The sequence below is a fragment of the Oreochromis niloticus genome, linkage group LG13 (assembly GCF_001858045.2).
Source record: "Oreochromis niloticus isolate F11D_XX linkage group LG13, O_niloticus_UMD_NMBU, whole genome shotgun sequence".
In the NCBI taxonomy this organism is placed as follows: Eukaryota; Metazoa; Chordata; class Actinopteri; order Cichliformes; family Cichlidae; genus Oreochromis; species Oreochromis niloticus.
The window spans coordinates 5,967,509-5,987,971 of NC_031978.2; the positions used below are offsets into that span (position 1 = coordinate 5,967,509).

General features: G+C 39.6%; 2 protein-coding genes across 2 annotated transcripts in view; both read right to left on the minus strand.

Annotated features, from left to right (window-relative positions):
* Window positions 1-1,466, minus strand: part of LOC100689896 (1-phosphatidylinositol 4,5-bisphosphate phosphodiesterase beta-1) — a 34,225-nt gene extending 32,759 nt beyond the window's left edge. The window contains exon 1 of the mRNA XM_005473688.3: window positions 1,047-1,466. Coding sequence (XP_005473745.1) covers window positions 1,047-1,145 — 99 coding nt within the window. The 5' untranslated portion in view covers window positions 1,146-1,466. The remainder of the gene's footprint in view (window positions 1-1,046) is intronic.
* A 12,788-nt stretch (window positions 1,467-14,254) lies between these two features.
* crls1 (cardiolipin synthase 1) lies at window positions 14,255-20,447 on the minus strand. Its single transcript, XM_003438245.4, has 7 exons — window positions 19,867-20,447; window positions 18,333-18,470; window positions 17,792-17,921; window positions 17,624-17,709; window positions 16,872-16,940; window positions 16,097-16,188; window positions 14,255-15,251 (listed from the first exon to the last, which is right to left on the minus strand). The coding sequence occupies exons 1-7, from the start codon at window positions 20,320-20,322 to the stop codon at window positions 15,155-15,157; spliced, it is 1,068 nt and encodes a 355-aa protein (XP_003438293.1). The 5' UTR covers window positions 20,323-20,447; the 3' UTR covers window positions 14,255-15,154.
* Between the last annotated feature and the right edge of the window lie 16 nt (window positions 20,448-20,463).

The following is a 20,463-nucleotide window of genomic DNA, read 5'->3' on the forward strand; positions in this document are numbered from 1 at the left end:
CTTATGCTATCATTAATATACCTATTCAAAAGGGCATATATTTACCCTTGGAGGGACTTTTACTCCATCCCTATTTCTGAGAAGGTACAGGAACCAACTCAGTCCTCTAAACATTAGATGTCCGTACTTGTAAAGTTCTTCACATTCTTTTGCAGGATTTTTGTTTTCTTGTTGAGTGTTAACACAGCCTACGTTTGGAAGAAGAAAAACCAGAAGAAGAAGAAGCTCAGAAGCTGGTTAACTAGCTCCCTGGTTGTCACCTGTTGCCATAGCAACCGATTCTATTTTTCATAAAACCCGGCTCTACATGTTGGAGAGATTCAAATATCAAAACACACACATGCACACACACACACACACACACACACACACACACACACACACACACACACTAGTTTCAGCTATTGTGAATGGATTCAGCTCTACATTGGATTAGTTCTTAAGTAGTTCTCCATAAGTATGATTCATGACATTATAAAGCTCAAGGCAGTGATAATAAACACACACACACACACATAAGATCTGTTTAGGTGCTGGTAACCATGCCAGTTACCATGGCAACCGGACAGCATTTTTTTCCCCTCCTCATTGTCAGCGCTCCGTACTTCAGCATACCAACACACACACATGCACACAGAGGAACACGCACAGCTCTGCAAATACCTTGTGTTTGACTGTGCTCATGAAGGGCACAGGAGTAAGTATGTGTGGGCTTTATACACACACACAGTAAGTGAATACTGGTGGATGCCAACAGGTGCCAATAGAAGACTGATCAGAAACACATTTCAGACACACACACACATACACTATCTGCCTCACTGGTAAGATCCACAGGTACTTACTGCCAAAGCTCAATCAGCAAATGAATAGTAAACACATCTGACAACATGGCACATTTCCTCCTCTTCCTCCTCAATTTCTCATGCTCCACATTAATTCAGCTAGTTTCAATTCTTTGATTGTTTTCTCAGCCTCCTTATTTTTTTCAAGTAGTACAATTAAATAAAACTATTTGCTTGCGCTTGAGGAAAATCAGTCCTTACCTCATCCCATTTAATGAAGTTGCTTCCGTTCCTCAGCGTGTGAGAGACGGAAGGAGGTTGGAGTTTCAACGCGTGGACCCCCGGCTGAGCACTCGCCATGGCTTCACACACACATTAACCCTCACTTTCTCTCTCTCACACACACACATGCACGGACTAGAGATGCTCAGATGCAGGGATGCTGCATGTCAGTCATGTCCGAGCTGAGAACTCCTCAGAAGTCAGGCATAGATGCTCAGCTGCAGCAGCATCCTCTCCTCTTCTGAAGAAGAGTCTTGTATTTTGTCTTTTGTCTTTGCTTTATCTTTGTTCACTCTTAATTTTTTTTATTTGAGCCCTTCTTCTCTTTCTCCTTTCTTTCTGCTCTGTGCCTCTGTTCTCACACCTCTTTTTTCTTATCCTTCCCTCCTCTCTTCTTTCTCCCTCCCTCTTCTTGTCTCCCCCTCTCTCTGTTGGTGCTGCATCTCACAGAGAGACAGACTGAAACAGATGCCTTCGTGGGAGACAGGATATGTGTGTGTGTGTATGTGTGTGTGCATGCACTGCCTCCACAAATTGACTCATCGGCGACATGCGCACAACGGCAGCTTCCCACAGATGGGGGAGGGATAAGAGAGGGAGAGCCGGAGCGACAGGGAGAGCGAGGGAGATAGAAAGAAAGAAAGAGAGTGGGAGAGATGGAGAGAAATGAGGAGAGAAGAAGAGGAAGGAGGGAGAAAGAAGAGGAGAGAGAGAATAAAGAGCTAGAGGGAGAAAAGAAAAAGAGAGTGGGCGTTTTAGTGGAGGGTGAATCAAACCAAACCAGGATTATAGTCAAATGAGGCCACTTTTGAATACACACTATATTAACAGCTATGTTATGTGCTTCCTATACCATAGGCATTAATCTGTCATAACAGCCTCTGCTCGTATGAGTAGTTTCGCCATCATGCTTTGAAGCTACGGTGCAGGGATTTGAACATCAGTCAGGTTTGGTGCTGATACTGTGTCATGAGGCTTTTACTTAGACAAGGTTTGGTTGAAGATTTGGTGACGTGCTGGTAACGAGTCAGCTTGTTTACAGCCAGCTTTAAATTATTGGTTTCTTTTGTTAGTTTGATTACTCAACTGTTTAAATTTTATTCAGGCTTACACAGTAGCGGATCTAGAAAAAATTACATGAGGGGCAAAGGAGGGGCAAGAGGCCTAGACAAGGTGGCACATACCTCTTCAGTGAAGTATGTGAAAATGCCCTATATGTAAACAGACTCAACAAAATATCCACAAAAAGAATTAATAACTCAAAAATAAGGGGGTGGGGGTGGGGGTGGCATGTAGTCGTATCCATCCGCCCTCCCGAGCTATGATCCCCCCCAAGCGCCAGCCCACCAAAGACATTGAAGTACAGTACTGACATCTTACAGTCCAAATTGGATGAGAGCACTAATCAGTACCAATGGGAATGTAACTGAGTACATTTACTTCAGTGCTTGTACTAGTATTGTGCTGCTTTCTGAATGTATTCAACTATATTCTTAATGCAGTTATTGCACCTGCTACTAATTGCACATACTTATTAGTATTTTTTGAAGCTGTAGTTGCTTAAGTATTTTTTAGGATTCATTGGATCAGATAAAGCTATATTGCTATACATAGCTAATTAAAATCATCAACAGCTGTAACATTAAAGATATACACAAATCAATAAATCTAATAAAAACAGGGTTGCAGATGAGCTTGATAATTTTGGTGTGTAAAACAGTTTTCTACACATACACCCACCCACCCACCAACCCACCCCCCTCTGAATTCTTGGTTCAAGCATATCACCCCATTTAAAAGTTACATATCTTTTAAATGCAGTCTTTGGTTTAAACAAACATTTCCAATGTGATTTATAGAATTTGAAAAAATTTAATTTTACAGATTTAATACATTAACTGATGGCAATGTAAATGTAATCAGAATTCACATTTTAATAACACTGACACCTTATCATTAATGGCATGTTGGTCTTTCCTATGTAATAAAACACTGTCAGAGTTGATATAAATAATGTTAAATTGGGGCCTAGAATAATTTGGTATCGGACTAAAGCCGGGTTGTGTTTCCCCCTGCTATATTAAGCCAGCTTTGTGCTCAGGGGAATGGTGAAGGTAAAAGAAGAAACAGAAATCTCCAAGCTGTTGTCACAAAGCTGGGAAAACGCTATATTATATCACTGTGTGCTGTAGAATTTAGGTTTTCCTTAACAGAGACCATAGGATTGTGGCCAAAACAGTTAAACAGCAAAAGTATCTAGTATGCACGAGTTTCCACAGACACAAAATACACAGCATTACTTTCTGTGTATTTTTATGGCTGTGATTTTTATGTTTACAAACACAGCTAATTATAACAGAGGAAGAAAGAGAGTGGGCGAGATCGTGAATGTTGAATAACTGAATATTGGATGATATGAAGGAAAAAACAGAACAATCGAGGACAAACAAGCACAAATCACCGACAATGCGTTCCTTCCTCTAAATGCAAAATCTGAAATTGGCAGGTTTGGTGCAGTCAAAAAATAATTACTGAAGTGTTAGTAGGAGTGTAATCACTCAGTGGAACAAGAGCCCTATAAGGACATTTAAGGACATAACCTTGTGAATGTCTGCAATATCTGCTCCTGCGTGCTGTGTTTAACAATAAGTGGTAGATCTAAATCCAGTTCTGTTTTCTGAAAAGCAATCTCAGTAAAACATGTCACTAAGTGCTTACAGAGAAGGAGACAAAAGAGACATACATAATACATAAATACAATAAAATGCTCATAAAAATGCATCTGCGGTGATTTCACAGGGAAAGCGGTGGCACAAAAAGGTGAGCTCACACATTTATCTGTCTTTGGAGGGATGAAAAAATAATTATTCACACAGTGTGCTATTGGAATCATTTTTGCAATAAGTAGCTGCGCACAGTGCTTACTCTGAGGACTGATTGCCCATTTCAGTAAGAAACAAACAAACAAAAATAATGAAAAGGAGAAGAATGTTATCCCTGATGCTCTAGAACTTACAATTATTATTATAGGCAGAGAGATTTGGCTGTCATTTTTATTGCAGAATTAATAAATAAATTAACTTCCACTATATTAACCTCCTAAGACTTTGGGCTGATTGGGACCTGATGAATGTAAAAACAAAGAATTACCAGATATTTTTTTAACCTAATTTTTGTTTCTAAGAAAAATGAGAGCCACGTATGAGGATATTCATTTAGAATTTCAATAGAAAAGTACCAGTATAATGTCCTCGTAAGTGGATATCAGGCCCTTGTACAGCAAAATTGAGTATTTTGGTCTAAATAACCCAAAATGTGATGTCCACATATGTGGACGCCAGGTCCTAGGAGGTTAATATGGACCCAGGAATCTCCCAGATGGAAACTGGGTAAATAAAACCAAAACTAAACAACACAGTCTGTATGGTTAAATATCATGTATCTAAATAAGTTTTTGATGAATTGGTTGATCACATAGACTGTATGTAAAAGATGGCTATGGCTTTATTGGTTTTGAAATGTGAATCAGTCATATGTAACTACAAAACAGCTACAGAGCAACAAAACTAAAAGCATTCAGAATACCTTGTATGTTATATCTGTAAGCCGTATATAAAAGAGTTGAGGCTTTGGCTTTGCTTTTCTCTTCTCCAAGGAAAGAGAAAAGTGACCCCGATGCCTTAAACCTGCATTATTTGTAATTGCCAGCAGGGGGCAACAACTCTGGTTGCAAGAAGGAGACTGATTGTATGCAAGTCTGTGGGAAAATGACTCTATTTCTCCCTTACTCTACGACCTTGGTAAACACTTCTTAATGGGTTTATAATCTCAGTCACTAGCTTCAGGTCGTATTCAGATCATTTTGGCCCCAATTAGAGAAAACAAAGGAGTATAAAATATGGTGGACCTTCTGATCTTAGTAAATCACTTCCAGTTAAACGTTTTTTTGTGCCCTAGATTGTCAGTCAGATCTGCCCCTCACTTGCAATAGCCAGGTTCAAAGCACCAAGATGCTGATGACATCATATTTTAATGACATTCATATTTTGAGATTGTTGTAGTATTTTCAAGTGTCATTAATGGTGTGGATTTAAGATAGCAAGACAGGGAACACTGCCAACCAGCCCCATTGCTGCCTATGTACTCTTATATATGAAAATATTTATTTCCATATGCCATTACATAAGTCACAAAAACACGGGCTTGTTGCAATGCAGCAGTGTGACCCCATAACCTCCACAGGGTCTTACACACTCATGATATGCACTATTTCAGGGCCCACTTTACCAGCTATGCAGCCTCCTACACACTCACACTTCAGTGCATGAAAAGACACGTGCAGACTCATGTTGCCATGATACTGTGTGATACTGTTCGCCACTGCCAGAGCCAAATTTATCTGTAAATATACAAAATTAACATTTTGTAGACAAGCTTGGCTGAAAAAACAAAAACATGACTGTATTGAAACGATGAGCTACATAAATTTAATGCGAATTTAACTTTTACCAAGAACACTGTTTAGTCTTGTATAGTGAAAAGAAAAGATGTGAGAGAACACATCTGAAGTCTGTGCTCGCTCATCAAATATCTAAGCAAGGCATTTTTGAACACACAGACACCAAGCTCTAAGAGCCGACAGATTTTTATATGAAATCAAAACCAACACTGATGAAAATGAGGATTAAAGAGGCACTGTGTAACTACATTTGAGCCAGCAGCAGAAATCCTATTGCCTGAAACGGTTAAAGCATGTATCTTTGTGGCTTTACCTACTGAATTTAACCTGAAAGTTAAAGTTTGTTAGACTCTTCCTTCGAGATTCAGTCTAACTAAATAATCTAAATGCGTTGACATTAAAAGGCAGTAAATTATATCAACATGACAAGAATTCTATATACTGATTTTAGTTAATTTACAGTGCAGACTGACCAGGACAATCATGCAGAGATTTGCAGGCTAAGAAAAGAATTATGCAGATCTGCATATATTAAGGCAACTTTTCACACTTGAGCACAGCAGATGATATAGATACGTAAATATGGCCGAATGCTCATCAAATAGACTTTTCACTGTCCCAGGGACAATGTTTTTAAAAAGTATTAGCTGATGAGAATGTCTATGTTTGTCAAGATGCCATAAATGATTATTTTGGGTCTCCAGTTTCCTCTCTGAACCTTTTAAACAACACACATATCTACTAAACTAAGATATGTGTGTTGTTTAAAATAAAAGACACACTTCAAATAGTGTGGATGTATCTGTATATTTTAGCAGCTTTGCAGTAAAATCTTCTGGCTTCTTGAGCACTGAGATGTGACAAAAACAGCAGGAAAAGAAATTGAAACAACTCAAAAGTGCAAAAGAGCAGGTAGGTTTTGTACTATGGTGAGATGACACAGAGCAATTGAGAACCTCCCACAGCCAGGTTCAGAGTTTTTGTCACGGATGGCTTCAGTTCAGAATCTTCCTGTTAAATTTTCATACAGCGAGTGCAGCGAACACAGACTGTAATCGGTAGCTAAGTGCTGCCTTTTAGTAGCATTTCTGGGGGTGCAGAGTTCTCCAGTGAATTTCTTTTCTGCATTTATAATTCAAGCAACATGAAGCACTTGCAAGTCCTTGAGGATTAGGTTTAAAAAAACAAACAAAAAAACTAAGACCCTTTTAAATTATAAAATTATGATCAACTGAAGTTTTTGGCAGTTGACTTGTCTGCTAAAACAGGTTTTTATTAGAATTTACAATGACAGGCAGGAACATCAAACCCACTCTCTGATATTGTTTAGTTCCCTCTTATGGCTACAAAACACTCCTTCACGAATGGCTTCTACAACACCCCTGATGATGTCTTGTCACAATAAGATCTTGGCAGCAATGTATCCCTTCTTTGTTAGATTCTTGATTAGATTCAGATATGGGAAATGAGGTGTCCAAAATCAAGCTGAAATCTTTGTTTTGTCCCTCAAACCGTTCTTGAACCATTTCTGGAGGGTGGCAGGGTGTATTTTCCTGCTGAAAATTGGCCCTTTCAATCAGGGAATACTGTTGCCAGGCTTAAGTAGGGGTTTATGTTTGAAACTAACACCTACTTCAATGCTTCTCAGCAAAACATTGCTCTGAGCTTCACACCACCTCCACAGGCTTGCCTTGTTCTCACAGTGTATCCTGCTGCCACATCTTCCCAGGTAATTGCACATGTCGCTGCCAACATAAAAGAAAAGGAGATCCATTAAACCAGGTCCCCCCAGTTCATCTTCTGCCAAACTATGTGCCTACTGTAGGCCCCTTCAGGGATAAACAGGCATCAGCAGGAGCAAAGACCTTCTAGAAGAAAATCAGAATGAATCTGGGCAGTTTTCTGATATACCCCATATACCAAAGTGGGCCATAAAAATATTCCATACACCATTATACTACAGTACCAGGACCAGCCTGAACCACCGATAGGATGGATCCATGCTTTGATGTTATTTACGTCAAATTCTGACACTTTGGAATGTTGCAATGGAATTTTTCCTCTAACATTTTTCCAGTCTTTGTGAATACTAGTCTCAGTGTCAGTCCTTCAGTTCAAGTTTCAACGTATTTTACATTCAGACATGTTCTGCACACCTGTAGCAAGTGGTTATTTGAGTTTCTGTTGCCTATCAGGCTGAAGCAGTCTGGCCATTGTCCTCTGTCCTCTGACATCAACAAAGTCTTTTTCCCCAAAAAGCTGCCACTCACTGGATATTTTCTTTAGATTAGTAGTTTCTGAAGTGCTCTGGCACAAAAAATCACACCATGTTCAGAATCACTTAATTTCCCATGCTCTGTTTGGATTTCAGCAGGTCGTCTTCACCACGTCCACACAATTCATTTAGGTGCTGTAATGTGATTGAATGATTAGATATTTAGTTAACAAGCAGTTAATAAAGTACCCAGTGAGTCTATTGTTCCCATTTTAGCCATAGACTGGCTCTTTTCCACAGTTTTCTATTCTGGATTCTTTACTTTTCATATCTCCCACTTATATAGTATATCTACAATGGGTACAGCTCCAGAAAGCTGCAGTTCAAATTTGTTTTGACACTTTTATTATAAGTAACATCAAGAGTTTCAGTAATTTGTGCTACAGAAGCGCTTCAGTGAGTCATGCCCCCTCCTCATTGGATCACTTCTGCATACCAGGAACACCTGATAAGACTTGACGTTCTGAAGATGTCCAAGCCACTAAAATAGACAACACAGCTGCTCACAGCCTTACTTTTGCCTATTTTTCTTAATTCCAACACATCAAATCGGAAGCAAATTGCTGTGCTAAATGCAGTCCATCACATCACAGGTGCTATTTGTAACAAGATAATCAATGTTACTCATGCCACCTGTCAGTGGTTATAATGTCATGGCTGATCAGTGTATTGCACTCAGTCACCCACTCGTACAAAATGTGTCCTGCCTCAGTGTCCAGATAGAAGGAAACATTGCTTACAGAATACAAGGCCATTTCAAAACAGAGACTGCTCAGAGTTTCTGGTAATGGGGCTCCTTGTTATGCACCAGAATCCCTCTGCAGAAGCAAATGTAGCAAACAGATAATAATGATGCAAACACTTTTTCTTTATTGTTTGGATTTCTAATACTGAGTCACATTTTACTGTATCTGGCTCACAGGTTATTAAAAAATAATTAAGTATACATAAAAATCTTTGTTAAAATAAGATTTTAGAGTAATACTTTTAAATTAAATTTTCCACTATAAAGGACAATTACAGTGCTACGGTGTTGAAATTCTTTCCTTTTGAATCCTAGGTATGTCCTAGGATTAAATGCTAGAGTTTGTTTACTATGCCGCCTTACTAAATGTGTTCTTTGCCCTTGCCCAGGTCTTTTATAACAGATGATGGCCAGAAACTACAGAAAAAAGGCAGGGATTATGAATTTAAAAACATTTCTTTCCTTCAAGAAATTGCTTGTACTTTGCTGCACACTGCATTATCAACAGGAATCTCAAATCATAAACGCTGCACAAAAACACACAACTTAAGACACTCCTACTGCCCACACACCGGCACTCACACAGACACAAGTGCACATGTGCACACACATCAACAGACAGATGCATTAACACACACACACACACACACACACACACACACACACACACACACATTTGCACACACCCCAATCTTCACCAGCAGATCTCCGTGCTGGGAGCTTATATAAGGGAGAGTGGGAGGCTGAGAGCTATTTCAGGACCAGAAAAGATGTAAGTGTGCAGGAGCATGTGTGTTTTTGTGTGTGCGGAGCTATAGTACCCATATGGATTTGTGTTGGTACAGCTTTGTGAGTGTAGGCCTGGTGTAAGCACTATAAGGACTCTGATTCAGTGGGTTTCATAAGCAGTCAAGTTTGAAGTGAAGTTTGGCTCAGAACCTCTGGCAGCTCAAAGTCTCTGTGCCTACGACGTGTCCAGTCACACCACGGAGCTGCATGAACACACACGCTCAAAAGGCAGCACTCCCACGGAGCTGTGCAACTGGAAAATGCCTGTTTACTTGTCGTAGCCACAGACAAATCAAGTACACCCGGATGTTGTGGCAGCCACATCCTTGCCTTCGCAGCTCTGATAAGAGCCTTTCGAAAACCTTTTAATTGCAGTCTTCTCCCTGAAAATCCGCTCTAAATTTCCTCAAGTGTCTAAAAAGGATTATAAAAGAGTCTGTTCACAACTTTGTACTAAAGAAAGAGTGCCAGCAAAACTGACTGCAACATGTTTTGTGGATTATACAGAATAACGGGAAACACATTGCTGGCGTCTTGTAACTGTAATTATTTATGGCCGTGAGCACCACAAATTAAATTCAGTTCAACTGAACCTGATCCAGTGAAGCGATATGACTACCGTGAGAAAATATGTTCATGCTGGCAGAGTGGTTACGGGGATGGATGGTGATGTCAGCAGTTCAGTCCACCACATTGCTCCAGTCTGAAATGTCTTGTCAGATTTTGCATGGACTCGCATGAAATTTCACACAAGCACAGACACAGGATTGGGAATGGCAACAGCCATGGTGTCAGACTCCTCAGAGGATGCTGTTGATAACCTACACAGCAAAGGCCAGATATTACACACAGGTGGTGGTTTGTGTCAATAAAACACTGAAGTGGAATAGCAGTGACCAGGGAGGAGTGGTGTCAAATACAATCTTCTACTAAACTACTGTTAGCAATTTGAAAGGAGACCTATTCATTTCAGAGTACATCTTCATAGTCCATGTCCTTGGATTTTACTGGAGCTGCTTTAATGAAACAAGGCCTTTTAGCTCCTCTCCCTAGAACACCCTGCCCTCTGTTTATGCTCCCAAGTTTTTGCCTTGCATGCTGTAAATTTTTAATGCCCCAAAACTCTTAAAAAAAAACAACAATTAAAGGATTAAAGTTGAATTTTACTTAAATAAATGCCAACATGATAGCATCAATGAACTCGTCTTGTTTTCTCTTTGACAATCTTATTTATTCAGCTTAGTTTCACTTCATGTTTTTCCTACCTTCAGTGGCTCATCCTTGTCCCAAACATTGAGAAGCAGTGCTTTAAGCTCACTTGTTTCTAATTGGCTTCTCCTTAAAAACAAAATGACTAGATAGGCGATGGATGGGGCTTATACGCTCACAACCAGAGATGTGTGACACATACGTAGATATTAGGGATATTTTCTCTCGCTAATATCATATGGTTCGGGCATCTGACAAGGATGCCCCCTGGGCGCCTCCTGGGTGAGGTGTTCCGGGCATGTCCCACCGGGAGGAGGCCCCGGGGCAGACCCAGGACGCGCTGGAGAGATTATATCTCTCGGCTGGCCTGGGAACGCCTTGGTGTTCCCCCGGATGAGCTGGAGGAGGTGGCTGGGGAGAGGGAGGTCTGGGCTTCTCTGCTTAGGCTGCTGCCCCCGCGACCCGACTTCGGATAAAGCGGATGAGGATGGATGGATGGATGGATAATATCATATATCAATAGTTATATATATAGAGAGATATGTATAAAATCAGTATCTAGAGGAGTCTAAATCCTAAACTTTTGACTCACAGGAATTATGAGCCAAAAGTCATGTTTAATATGAGCATCCACCACTGTAACATTACCTGACAGACAAACGGAAAAGCAAAGCAGGCAAAACAAGATTTCAAAGACATGTCTGTATAGGATATGTCTGTATAAGTTCTCAGTCATCCAGGTAATGGTAGTCTAAGGAGCCTGGAAAGAAAGCAACTGGATTTCTTTAAATTTCCTGAAGATGTTACATTTACACTTAAAAGTATAAAGGTCACTCTTTCAAGGATGCCAGTGTTCACATTTTGGATCAAGAGCACAGATGGTTTGAAAGAGGAGCAAAAGAGGCCATCTATGTCCACTGTGAATGACCGTCATTGAACAGAGGGTGGCTTATGACAGCAGCTGTCAGCCACCTACAGTGCAGTCCTGAGATCCCTTTCCAGGCACCTCAACCCCCACTCAACTCATGCAAAGTCTCACAGTGGTTTTACCCACAACCTCTAGTAGTAATGACTCACGCCTTTTTTCACAGCTTGGCTCATGGGATGGGATGATTAATAGTGGGTCACCGGCCCTCCTCCACTAGAGTTTAAACACCTGGACTCGACACGATTTGGTTTTAGAACTTTCAAGAAGTCCAGTCAATTTCTTTACAAGCTCCTTAGATTTTAAAGACAGGTTTCTTTAAAAATTCCAATCCAAGTGATCATCTTATCAGGAAACACGGAGTCTCTGTAGAGATGTTGTTGGGCAGAGCTAAGCTTTCTTTAGCTCTGGAGGACAGAGGATACCTCGCACTTCTCACTTGATGCAGGGCTGACTGAAACAGTGAGTGGTAGCCGCAGGGCCATGCTGACACAAGCATACAGATCCAAAGTTTGTCCTTGTTAGTGTGATTCAGCCTGTCTGTGGGTTTTGGAGAGCTGGGCTGTGAAGTGTGAAAGCACATTTGGCTTTTTTCGCCTCCATCACTAAATCATCTGTACGAGTGTTGGAGGGATTCTTTAACTGGTTTTGAACCTGGCTTCACTTAGCATGGAGACAGTTTCTCAAGTTTTGAAGAACAGGTATGTTTCGGCATCAACTGAAAGATGAGCAGTAAGGAAAAAAACTGGGGGGAAATAATAAAAGTAGCACCAGGTAGAAAATAAAGAAAACAACACACAATTCCTAACTAGCAATAACCGTCAGGTTCTGCTCTATTGTTTAGAAAACTGAGTAATCTGGTTAATCTAACATAATTTACATCATTTCTACTTTTAGCTGACCCTCATTTCTCTCGAGTCTCACAGTGGAAAAGTCAGTCTGTTACACTAGAGCTCACAGCTGTAGGGTAACAAACTGTGCACCAGTTTCCACTTTGGTTATAGAAAATAATTGTTTATTTTTTCGTGCTTCCAGTTTTTAAATCCTGAAAATGAAGACAATTCCTCTTTAAAGTCACTAGTTAAAGAATATGATTTTGTGCAATATTTGTTAAATATATAACATATAAATGCCTAAATTGTCAACTTATTTTTGCACCTTATGTTAAATCCTTTATTTACTTATAAATGCTTATCTGTTAAAATAATCACATCACTGTACAGTCAATTGCTGAGGTCTTTAAGTATTTATTGACTGCCTCTTTTGGACATTAATGATAAAATGATAAGGCCAAACAAGGCCTCTACTGACACTAATGTAAAATCACCTTCAGCGTTTCTTTGCCATTCCTCCATCTAGTGGCTGAGAAAGGCCTGACAGTGGCTTACTTAAACTATTCAAGGTGAATGGGTTCAGTAGCCAGACTAAACTTTTGTTTATTAGTGGCCTCAGCCATTGTATCTAAAGAAAAATAATCCCCACTATGTGTGTTTTTTTCTATATAATTTGGTTTGTGTTCTTGCAGAAGATGACCTCCTGATAGCTTTTAAATCATCTTATCATTTTCACTTTATTTAAAAACTTATTTTTGGAGATGACAGTGCATAAAATGTAAATGGAAGATTCTTTAATCAAGGCCAGAAAATACAAATGTGTTTTTTAAAATGTGATTTTACTTTAATAAGTGAGAGAGTCATTTTCTGAGACAAGAGCACTGATTTCTTTGTAAATGTGACTAGACAAGATTAATTGCAACAGACCAGGAGTCATTTAGACTCCAGTAACCGTGAATGAATGATATCGGAAGAATTTGAAGGGATAAGAGATGGATTTCCAAAGGGAAGATCATATTTTAAAAAAAGAAAGAAAGAAAGACAGACAAGCCTTGGGTAAAAGCACTAAATAATTGTTTGATGGAAGATTTTGCCTTTTTTTTAACCTGAGAAATGTTTTAAAGGCATCTCAGAGGTCCTGTTATAATGAGAATAAATCCTGAAGACAGTTTTCATCTTTAGCTCTTTGTAATCTAAATTCTGACTCACTTTACTGACAGAACCATCACTGTGTAAATAACAGCTGTCAATATCTGTCAGTCACGATGACACGCATCTCACTGAAGTCCATCACTGAGGGCTTGAAGGTATGTTTTCCCTATCTTTAATCTCAAAGGCATAACTAATTAAAGCTTCTCCCAAACACTATATGAAAAGACTGTGGGGCATCAAACAACTTCCAAATTATACTGTACACATCCAATTTGTCTTATCAAATATGGACTTTGGGGGGAAAAAAAATATATAAAGCGGCAGAACTTCTTTAAGCAGTCTTTTAATAAGCGTAGGTATCAATTTGTTCTCGGTGATGGATGTCTCATATTAAAATGGGATCGTTTAAATTTATTCACTGAAGAGATAATGAGGAGACATCCCACACAAGGCCATGAAAACAACTCGCAAAAGCCTGGCAGTCATCAGCACACACTCGGCGAGGAAGCTGCATTACCCAAGTGGTGCAGAAGATTGCTGGGAAATAAATGGTGGAGATGAAAAGGTTATGCTTTCTCGTTTCCCCTCATCACACTAGTTTTCTTCTTGAGGGAAAAAATGCGCAGTGGAGTAAGATACGACTGCCTGAGGAGTTCATCCCCTCGTGTTCTCCCCGGGCCTCTGCATAACCTCTGGCTTATCAGGCATATTGATCCCAAGACTGGAAGAACTTGAAAACAGCACTGCAGCTGCTGTGGTTTTTAATGATACACATACATAAAAGCAAAGGAAATGTGTGCAACCAACCAGAATTATTTATTTTTGTGTCTACAATACATCAGGAAAGTAATAAAATGGGATCCTCACCTTTCCCAAAGTTGAGGTCTTTTGTTCTCACAACAGCTGATAATTTGAAGGTTTGGATTAATAAAAGCAATTTAAAAGATGATGCTTTTTATTAATTATTCAAGTAATAATAGGATCATTGACTCCACATTCCTTAATAAGGATACTAATCTGCAGCTCGGCATTGAGCTTACATTTGTCAAGGCCAAAGCAGCACTAAATGAATCAGGACAGAGAATCTGCTGGGCCCGTGGAGCCCAGCTAGGATGTCATTTCACCGCGCACCCAAATTTTAATCCTCCGATTCTTGGTTTTAAATAGATCAGCTGTCAGATGTGTGTCCCATAAGATTAACCCTCCTCCCGAGAACAAAAAAAAAAAATCCACTGCATCCGAAAGACTCTCCTGGACAAAGACGAAAACAGATTTCCTTTTTAATCATAAATCACCGTTGTGTAAAAATGACAATCATGTGACAATAATTAGGTTCACATTGCAACCCCTTGATTGAAAACCTAAGAAAAAAATAAACAGACGCTCTTGCCAGATAACAGTTGACGTGTGTGTTTCGTGTTGTGGGTGGACGGTCTATATTTGCGTTTGCTGTTTTTATCCTGTTTCTAAATGCTGTCTGCTGGCTCAACTGCTGTTAGGCGTTTCTGTAGTGTTGCAGTAAACCATCTGCGGCCTCGGTTGGTTTCCATGTGTCATTTCCATGGCGACACGTGTATGGTTGTCACATCCACTTGGTCTCAGAGCTCCTGGCGATCGTCCATCTGTCTGCTTGTCTGTCCGTCCTTTTACTGGGGCTCAGCGTCTCTGGGGCGGCTGCTTTTGATCTGCTTTCGGTGCGTTTATGACGGTGATCTGGTGTTCAACACTTGAACAGTCTTACGGCCGTAGTGCCAGTAGCTATAACCTGATGCAGCTGTAGTCACTGCTGTAATATACCTGCAACATGATAAATGACATGTGCTGTAATATACTCCAAACTTTGAAAGTATTTGGTCAAATTATTTTTAAATGCAAAGTTAGAAAAAAGATGAAGGAAAGGTAAATCATTTTTATATTAATATTAAAACAATAATACAATTTGTTATCTTATTGTGGTGAGGAATGAATTAATCTCCAGTTTGTTATAAACTTTAAATGTGTTGAATTTGAAAATGTGACTATGCTGCCCCCAGTGGTCTTATCAAGAAAGACACATTGGTTAAACAGTACAGTATTTAGAGCTTTAACTTTAATTTAACCTCATTACTTTCTTCAGCTGTTGTTTAACTTAACACTCGATTTAATGTAAAAACTAATTAACTGTATATACCATGTTTAGATATTTGATATAACAGTCTGTTTAATCAACCACAGAACACAAAAGCATGCAAGATTTGACTTACTACTCTAAAATCTAACTAAATAAAAGCCGATAGTTTCATATCAGTAATCCAAACTGTAAGGCTTGAAATTCAATTACGATGCTCAGTTCAACAGTCCGCTGAAGTAGATTTGTAAAAATGTAGGTTATTATGGCACAACATGTTTGTCATTGGTCTGATTTCTACTCAAGCTCACTCTGAGGTGCAGACTGAAATGAGTCAGTACACTTAACCTGAACAATGTGCTGCAACAAACAGCATTTATGTGCTTGACTGAGATGAGACCATTTGCATCCATTGTACAATTTTTTTTTTTTTTTTTGGTTGTACCACCAGACTGAAAGGAAAAGGACATTTTGGATATTAAAGCTAAGTGGATGAAACTGCGATTGCATAAGTAATGTGGAGCGTGTGGTTTACCATAAGCACTGCAGCAGGATGCTGTCTGTATACTGGAAGACCGGAGCAGCCAAAGAAGCTGCAACCAGACAGAACTGAATGGCCGTGTTAATCTATTGAAAAAGAACATGAATAAAATAAAAGTCAGAAAAGAAAGATGAAGCCATGATAAAATTTTGCACGTATTTGAAATGAAATTATGCTAGTATTTCAGACTGTTTAAAGGCTAGTTGTGGATTGAAACTTAGAATGAATCAGTGTCAGATGTATTTAAGACAAGTTACATATTTTACATAGCCTACAATACTGCAGTAATAAACCCTATAACTTGAGAATGTTGGCTGAAGTTATGAATATTAAACCCTGGATAAATAAACTGTGCAACATTGGGAAATACTGAAGCACAGGGCTTAATACAAAAATGAAATCTTGAATTTGAATTATTTGGGTGTTGATAAGATGCGGACACAACAGGCACAAACTAGTAAAATAGCTTTGATCATATCCTCATCACATTGGATGTCTACCTCAAAAACATCCAATGTTTACAGAGTTTAACTGACATCCAATTTGATGCCAAATGTGTCGATGTTTCCGGCAAGATGCACAACAGGCTGTGTAAAGGTGCTGATGAGTAGCCTGAAGGCATTTATCATTTACTGTTTAGTAACTTTTGCTTCTTGCAATCTTTACTTTTATTTTAATTCTGGCATTTTGTGACTGTAAGATATGGTTCCTGTGAAATCACTCCAGCCTCAATCATTTCCACATTTCAGTTTTCGGTTGTATGTCTCACCTTGCTGATGAGTGTGGGCTTGAGCTGGGCAGTAGTATAGCAGGGGTTAAAAAACTTGGTGAGGGTCACCTGCAGAAATAAGAGGAGGAAACTGTATATTCAGTATTACAGACACTCACAAGGCAGTCCAGAATCACTGTGGCCCAGCTGTAGCCCTAAAATAGTAAAGAACAGTTAAGATTTACTTTAGCAATATTCATCACATTTTGGGTAGAAGACAACATAAATTGTTTATAGATTTATTTATTCATGTTTTTCAACTTACACACAAATCAATACATATTTTCTATTCCTACATAATATCTGAGTAATCAAAGTAAACCTCTGTCATGCTAGCCTTATCTGATTTTTACTGCACTATAAACCTTTTAAAGTATGCTTAAAAAGAACAAAGAAACCAAAATAAATATATACAAAATAAAATATTATTCCTTGAAAGTAAATACTACTCAACGAGAGCACTGCCTTGACAGAGGGTTGCACTTTCGAAGTGCTTCCTTTCAATTAAAATGCATTATAAATACAGGGACGGATGGATATAAATAACATAATGACTAAAATCAACTGTGACATTTTTGGCAGTGAGGACTACATTGCAAGCGCCCTCTGCTGCACCCACAGCTTCGCTGCAGCAAATTTCTGTACAGTGGGATGCACAAAAAAAAAAAAAATCTTGAAATTTGAGTGTCTACATGGCATTTAAATACAAGATCCTCAGTTAAAGTTTAGTTTTTTAGAATGATGTGTCTCACCGGTGGAGGTACAGTCTTGTATCTGACCCAGAAGACAGCAGCTATCAAACCAATGTCTCTGAAAATCACTAGAGCTGTCAGTGGAGCTGAAACAGAAGTCCACAGTTAAAAATCTCATATCCTTGTTTGAGACAGGAAGAAAATACAGAAATATACTGAGTATTATACCTGGTATAAGTTCAGCATAGGTGAGACTGACATATAAAATACTGATGAGAATCTTGTCAGCCAGTGGGTCGAGAGCACTGCCCAGTGCCGACTTTTGAGTGGGCCACGTTCTGGCAATGTAACCATCCAACTGAGTAAGAGAGAATGAGACCGAAAAATGAATAAATGTTAATAAAGATGTTTTTTAAAGATGTAAATTCAGTGTGGTACAAGTTTCAAAGCTGGGCAAAGTAAGATAATTAGTTTTAAAAGTTCAGGGCAGATCAGAATGCAGTGAGTCCCAATTTAAAAGCCTAATTAAGTTTATTTGCATATCATGCATCTTGATTTCGACTTGATACACAAATAGTCAATATTCCAACTACCACATTTAAAAAAAATATTTTTATAGATGCATCATCAACACGTGTTAAATGTCCAAAACTATTTGCAATCCTCAATAGCTGAGAATGAGTTTACAAGATTTGTTGTACAGGTGTGCAACTCCAGACTGGAACCACACAAGTGCTTTGGCATAAGTGTCTGTTTATGTGTAGATTACCAGGTCAGTAGCTCCGGCCAGCGTAAAGAGAGCCAAACTGAGGTGAAATTTCTGCTGGATGATCAGATGACCCAAGAATGGAGCCAGCAAAATCCGACACACACATAACAGGTTGGGGATTGTCCATGGATTCTCATACTGAAGAAAATAAATAAATAAATAAATATTACGACAGAGTTTACAGCTAGAGCTATAAAAATAAATAAATAAATAAATCACAGAACTTGCTTCAGATCAGTCAGCCTAAATCTTTTCTAGCAGCTGTTCTCAGTAATATGTGCAACATATATCGATTCTGCATTGGCCTTATTAACAAATAAGGCTACGTTCACACTGCAGGTCTTAATGCTCAATTCCGATTTTTTGATCAAATCCGAATTTTTTGTCTGCTTGTTCACACTACAAATAAAACGCGACAGCAAACGCGCTCTAGTGTGAACGCTCAAAGCGGCCCGCATGCGCAAAAGAAGACTTCACACACAACGCGCTCTGTTTAGACCCAGAGCAAACAATATTGTTTGACTGATGGCCCTTAATATAAAGACTTCGGACTTTATGTTTCCCAATTTTTGCTTTAAGATATTTTGTTATTTACATAATAATGTAAATAACCTAATAATTATCCTTATTGCTGTTTTAGAGGAGCGGTGCTTCAAAGGATAGTTGCAGATAACCATCAATGGTTATCATTCTTTTTGTGTTAGCCCTGCAACGATTTTCCAATAAAACTCTATGACTGCTTAGACAACATCCAGCCCACCACGACAAGTGGAAGAAAATGGACTGATGCTTATTTTAAACAGGCCATTTTTTTATGTACAGGAAAAACTATTTACTTATGGACTTGTATTAATTAAACCTAACAAGGCAGTTTTACGGGGAAATTCACTGTCAAATATCTCGACTTTTAAACCTCTGGGTTCACAGAGTCCATCAGCCCAGTAAATGACCCAGGGTTTGGGATAGCTCTCTTTCTGGAACACAAAAATCCAGTTTCTCTTACTTCATGCTTGAGAAATGTACAAGTTTACAGTAAACCTTTTTTCTGGAACAAAGCCCAGTGCTCCCTCTTCAGTGGAAAATTACCCACAAAGCTCTTCTAGTGTGGATCCACCAATGATTACATTGGTGTAAATCCTACAACAATGTAATCCTACTTAAGCAACTGTGTGTTACTTCATGATCTTTGTAAAGCACTTTAGATTGAAAGTATATATAGATTCTGAAGCTGAACGCGTTTTTTTCCTAGACCCCCCCCCCACACAGTATACTTTTATTTCCTTACTAACTTAAACTGCCATTTCTTAACAAGGCCAAGTATCGCCCCTATAAACTTGCAGTGAGTCATTGTTCTGGTTAATGATTCGACCACAGTTCCTTTTTCAACTATGCAACATTGCACTGTTTTGGCCAGCAGCCGTGCGTAAAGCTGATGAACATACATGACTTGCACTTTATTAATTGTTGTACAACACGCATCTACGGTGCTTACTCCCTTCTGTGAACTTTATTCTCCTGTCACCTCTGTACTCACCAGCTCTTTGAACTTGAACAGTCCGTGTCCTGGTACCGCGCCGGCTTCACCCCTCTCCTCTCCAGTGGAACTGTCCGGCTTCTCGTCGGTCTTTCCACTGCAAAGTCCTCGAGCTGTCGGGGACAGCAGAGACCGGAAACTGGCCGCACACCGCTCGTGACCTCCCTGGGTCATGGGTATAGGTCCTTGCACGTGCCATGGAGTCTGCTTTCCCTGCTGGAGAACCCCACTCCAACAAGCGACACGGCTGTCCGTCCATTTGAGTCTCGCGAGGCACGAGCCGCTCACCTGAGGTCGTTTCAACCTAGCGAACTCAGTGACAGGTGTGTATCTGAGCCGCCATGATGCGGGCTCCAGTAGGCATACGGGCGCACTCCGCGCGGACACCAGACAGCGAACGTTTGTTGTGTTGCAGCACAGCGGTGCAGAAATCCTCCGAAAACACAGCGTCATCATCTTCACGATACTTACGTTATCGACCTACTGGCCTCGTGCAGTCTCCCCGCGTGTTCATCATGAAGTTAACGACCCTGATGGTCAGAGCCGACGGGTACCCACATCGAGCCAGCAGGCTGCCATGTTGCCGTAAATCGATAC

Coding starts and splice junctions, on each gene's coding strand:
- crls1 (XM_003438245.4), bottom strand. CDS start 20,322: ATGATGACGCTGTGTTTTCGGAGGATTTCTGCACCGCTGTGCTGCAAC. Junction 18,471..19,866: donor TGTTCAAGTTCAAAGAGCTG/GTGAGTACAGAG, acceptor TATTTTCTTCAG/TATGAGAATCCATGGACAAT. Junction 16,189..16,871: donor AGCCCACACTCATCAGCAAG/GTGAGACATACA, acceptor CTTTTTCAATAG/ATTAACACGGCCATTCAGTT.